A 3,611-nucleotide genomic window follows, 5' to 3' on the forward strand; every position below is an offset into this window, starting at 1 on the left:
TCTTTGAAGGGGACGTAAAACAGCGCATGATTGAAAATAACAATGTCTCCGATGTGTAAAGCAATTTCAATGAAAGAACGATGTCAAAAGTAAATGCAAAATAATGCTGTTGTACAATTTGGAAGAATTTGAAGGTCTTAGATTTTGTTCCACTTCTTATTGATTCCATTTCTGGCATTTTATTTCACACCCGCTGTATTAACCTATCCTTAACTAGCCAGATCTTTCTTTCCACTAAACAATTTTGTTTACAAATATTTTGACAATGCGTAGCAGAGGTTTTGTCTCCTAATCATGATTCTGAAAAATGATCTTGTCGATGTGAATATAGGTTGTAAGAAGCAGATAATTTTTATTTGATTAAAAAGACGAAGGCATTTGTAAGAGTCTGAAAGGAGATGTAACGGCAGGGGGGGTATCTAAGGGGTGTCCCAATGAGACGGCATGCAATGAAAACAACACAAACAGTCAGAAATAGTGTTGGCTTATTTTAATGTATTTATACTGATCAAATTCATTTCAATTTAAAATACTACATTTCACTAAGTTAATGTTTGAACAAGTTGTAGGGTAATGATGTTTTTATGAATACAGCCTGCTGTATATTTGATAGGTTTGGGTTATTTTAATATTTTTTCTTAACATTTCCACTATAATACTCAGTAACAAACACATCATCTTTTTTGTCCACATACAATCCATAGGGATTCTTCAGATCACAGTTTTTAATACAACTGAGAAATTGTCCATTCTGGTCTAGGATGTGAACAAAATGGTTATCACAGTCTGCTGTCAGAATCTGACTTTGACTGTTGGTTTTATCCCAAAAGGTTTAAATGGTCTACCTCCAGTAGCAGAAGGATGACCAGTGTATCGAAATCGGAGTTTTCCAATTTTGTTGACCACTACTAAAATACCTCCCAGTCAGCTATGCAGATATCTAGGTTTCTGTTCTCAGTGATGTACTTAATTGAGTTAGTTCCTAAAAACAGAGATTGACCCTTATCATCAAACTGGATTGTTTGTTTCTCTTTGTAGTTTGAATAGCGGACAATTTTGGATTGTGTTTCGTCATCTTTGTGCATGGTAACCAGGAGATCACCAGAGGAGGTGACACAGAGATTGATAGGTACCCAGCCCTGTAACCTGATAACTTCCTCTGTGTGTTCATTCTTTACTTTATTGACACTCCTTGTGTTCCGTCAGAAAAAAGATCCCCATCTTTTGAAACGGCTAAATCATTTGGCCATGGGGCTGATCTGGTTTTGATTGTTTTCATAACTGAGCCTTAAATATTAAAGTATTTCATATCTCTGCTGTCGCGTCTATTGTCCAGATTTCGTTGTCACTGTTATAGCTAATAGACTGAAGTTTTTTCCATCCCAGTATTAATAGTAAGGATAAGTTTTGGTTCCGTCATCAGTTCTTTGGTTGATGTCTCTGCTTCCTTCAGACTGTAACTATTTTCATCTTTTGCTGTTATAATGGTGACAAAGTCCAATCAACTCGTAAAGCTGTTCTGAATCTATTGTCTTTGGACTAAACGTTGGCAGTGATACCTGAACTCTGGAAGGAAGTTTGCTTAAGTCTTTGTTTTTAGAACTGTATTCCATTGTCTTGGATACTTCATTTATTTTCAATTTTACTCAGATTTATCTGTGTCTGTTCAATAAGTTTTTGTATACTTTTAATTTCATCCAAGTGTTCTTTTAGGATGCTCATGTGTTTCACTTTTATGTCTTCAATTTCTGCTTTCATTTTGTCCATAATGATTTTAATTTGTCTATGCCATTCTTCACCCTGATTTAACACATATGTTATGAGTTTATCATATTCTCCATCTAAGTTAGCTATCTGAGTTTCTAACTCAGTAGCTATTCCATCATAGGTTGGAGACAAAATATTTTCTAATTCTTCTGTGTCTTTTGTAATGACTTTTCTTTTTTCTTTATAGATATCCAAAAGAGCAGAAAAGGCATGCCCCTTGTGTGTATCAGAAATTGCAGTGCATGAAGAGCAAACAGAAGTGTTGCAGTCTTTGCAATGAAATTTGCATTTTTTTTTTGTTTGATGTGTTGTGCATTTAGGATAAATCAAGGTTGATTTTCTGTGTTGGAATTGGACAACCTTATGTTTGTCATAATCATCAGAAATATGTTTTCCTATACAAGAGAGGCACAGGTTGACATGACAGAAATCACAGTACTTCTGCACTGTAGGCTTTAAAAGGTCACACCTGATGACATCTTGGGTACTTTTGATAGGATCCATGTCCAACTGAAATTTATAGAACATAATTTCATTACAGAATGAGATGAGAGAGTTTGTTAAAAAAAAATCAGATAAAATTTTCTAAAATTAATTTATATTTAAATACCATTTTCAAGTTTAAATCTTTTAAAATTATTATAAGAAACATAAAAATTCTTGAGTGATACAAGTATACTTAGTATACACAATTTATGTACATAATCTAATTGGTTTTCTGTAAAAAAGAAAGTAATTTTAAGTGTATACTTAAAGCCATATATGGCGTATGTACAATGAAAATTGTTAGACTAAAATTATAAGAACTTATTATTTGTATCATTACTTTATATAAAGATAGAACTCTTCCGTTAGTTACAAAATCTAAATCAATTGCGTTATTACGGCGCCGCGTTATTACGGTTCGGACAAATTAGAAATTCGTTCGGGGAAATAAGTTATTTGTACGGCAAATTAGATATTCGTTCGGACAAATTAGAAAATTGTTCGGACGAATTAGTTATTTGTTCGGACGAATTAGAAATATGTTGGGCAAATTAGATATTTGTTCGGACGGATTAGTATTTGTTCGGACAAATTAGATGTATGCACAAATTATCTTGTAAAGAGAGATATACAATTTGTCTTTTCAGGAGGATTCATCCCTTTTTAATACATAAATAGCTCTTTGGACCATGACAACACACGTTGCAACTAGAATGTGCTATTATGCAACGGGTATGTTGATTGTACATGTAAATATTCGGAAATAATTGTTCTATATCGGTATATATTATTAGCCAGAGTCTGCCATTCAAAAAAGTATATTATCTGAGAGCCCACTAGTAAATTCAAAGGGTCAGTTACTTCTTATCAAACATCTTTTCACTCCCATCCCTGACACGCTCATAAGATTTGTCATAAATAAACATCGTCTGGTTCTACCAGACCAACTTTTGCTGATGGTGTTAAATTGGTAACGCTGGGGTGCCAGTGGTCAGTTACCGCTTCTTTGAAAAGATGAGATCCACTCCTTAAGTTTTTATTCATACTGCAGGCAATTGGTACAGGAAAAATTTGCATTAAAAAGTAACCTACCCCCCCCCCCCCCCCCCCCCGAAATAGGACTGTCAACTTTGGGCATCTTTTCCTGTGGCCTCCTTTTTTTGCTTGTCAACTTTTTAGGTACATGTAAGTATGTTTTTTCTCAGCCCCCCCCCCCCACCACTTTCAAAAACGATGCTACTTTTATTGTATTATATTAAATAAACTTCGGACTCAAAATATCGAGCCTCTTATTCGATGGGTCTTAATTTTTTAAGATGGGGCTTACTAGCTAGGACGTTTGTAGTTTTGCTTCTATA

General features: G+C 34.3%; 1 protein-coding gene across 1 annotated transcript; it reads right to left on the reverse strand.

The window, feature by feature from the left end:
• Nucleotides 1-908: 908 nt before the first annotated feature.
• Nucleotides 909-2,277, reverse strand: LOC134258936 (uncharacterized; the record flags this gene model as incomplete). Its single annotated transcript, XM_062741535.1, has 3 exons — nt 909-1,159; nt 1,686-1,983; nt 2,128-2,277. Coding segments are annotated over 3 exons (699 nt in total), but the record flags the coding sequence as incomplete, so codon positions are not given.
• Nucleotides 2,278-3,611: the final 1,334 nt, after the last annotated feature.

Source organism: Saccostrea cucullata, unplaced genomic scaffold, assembly GCF_032062105.1.
Source record: "Saccostrea cucullata isolate Sc308-1 unplaced genomic scaffold, CSIRO_AGI_Scuc_v1 ctg15288, whole genome shotgun sequence".
NCBI classification, from domain to species: domain Eukaryota; kingdom Metazoa; phylum Mollusca; class Bivalvia; order Ostreida; family Ostreidae; genus Saccostrea; species Saccostrea cuccullata.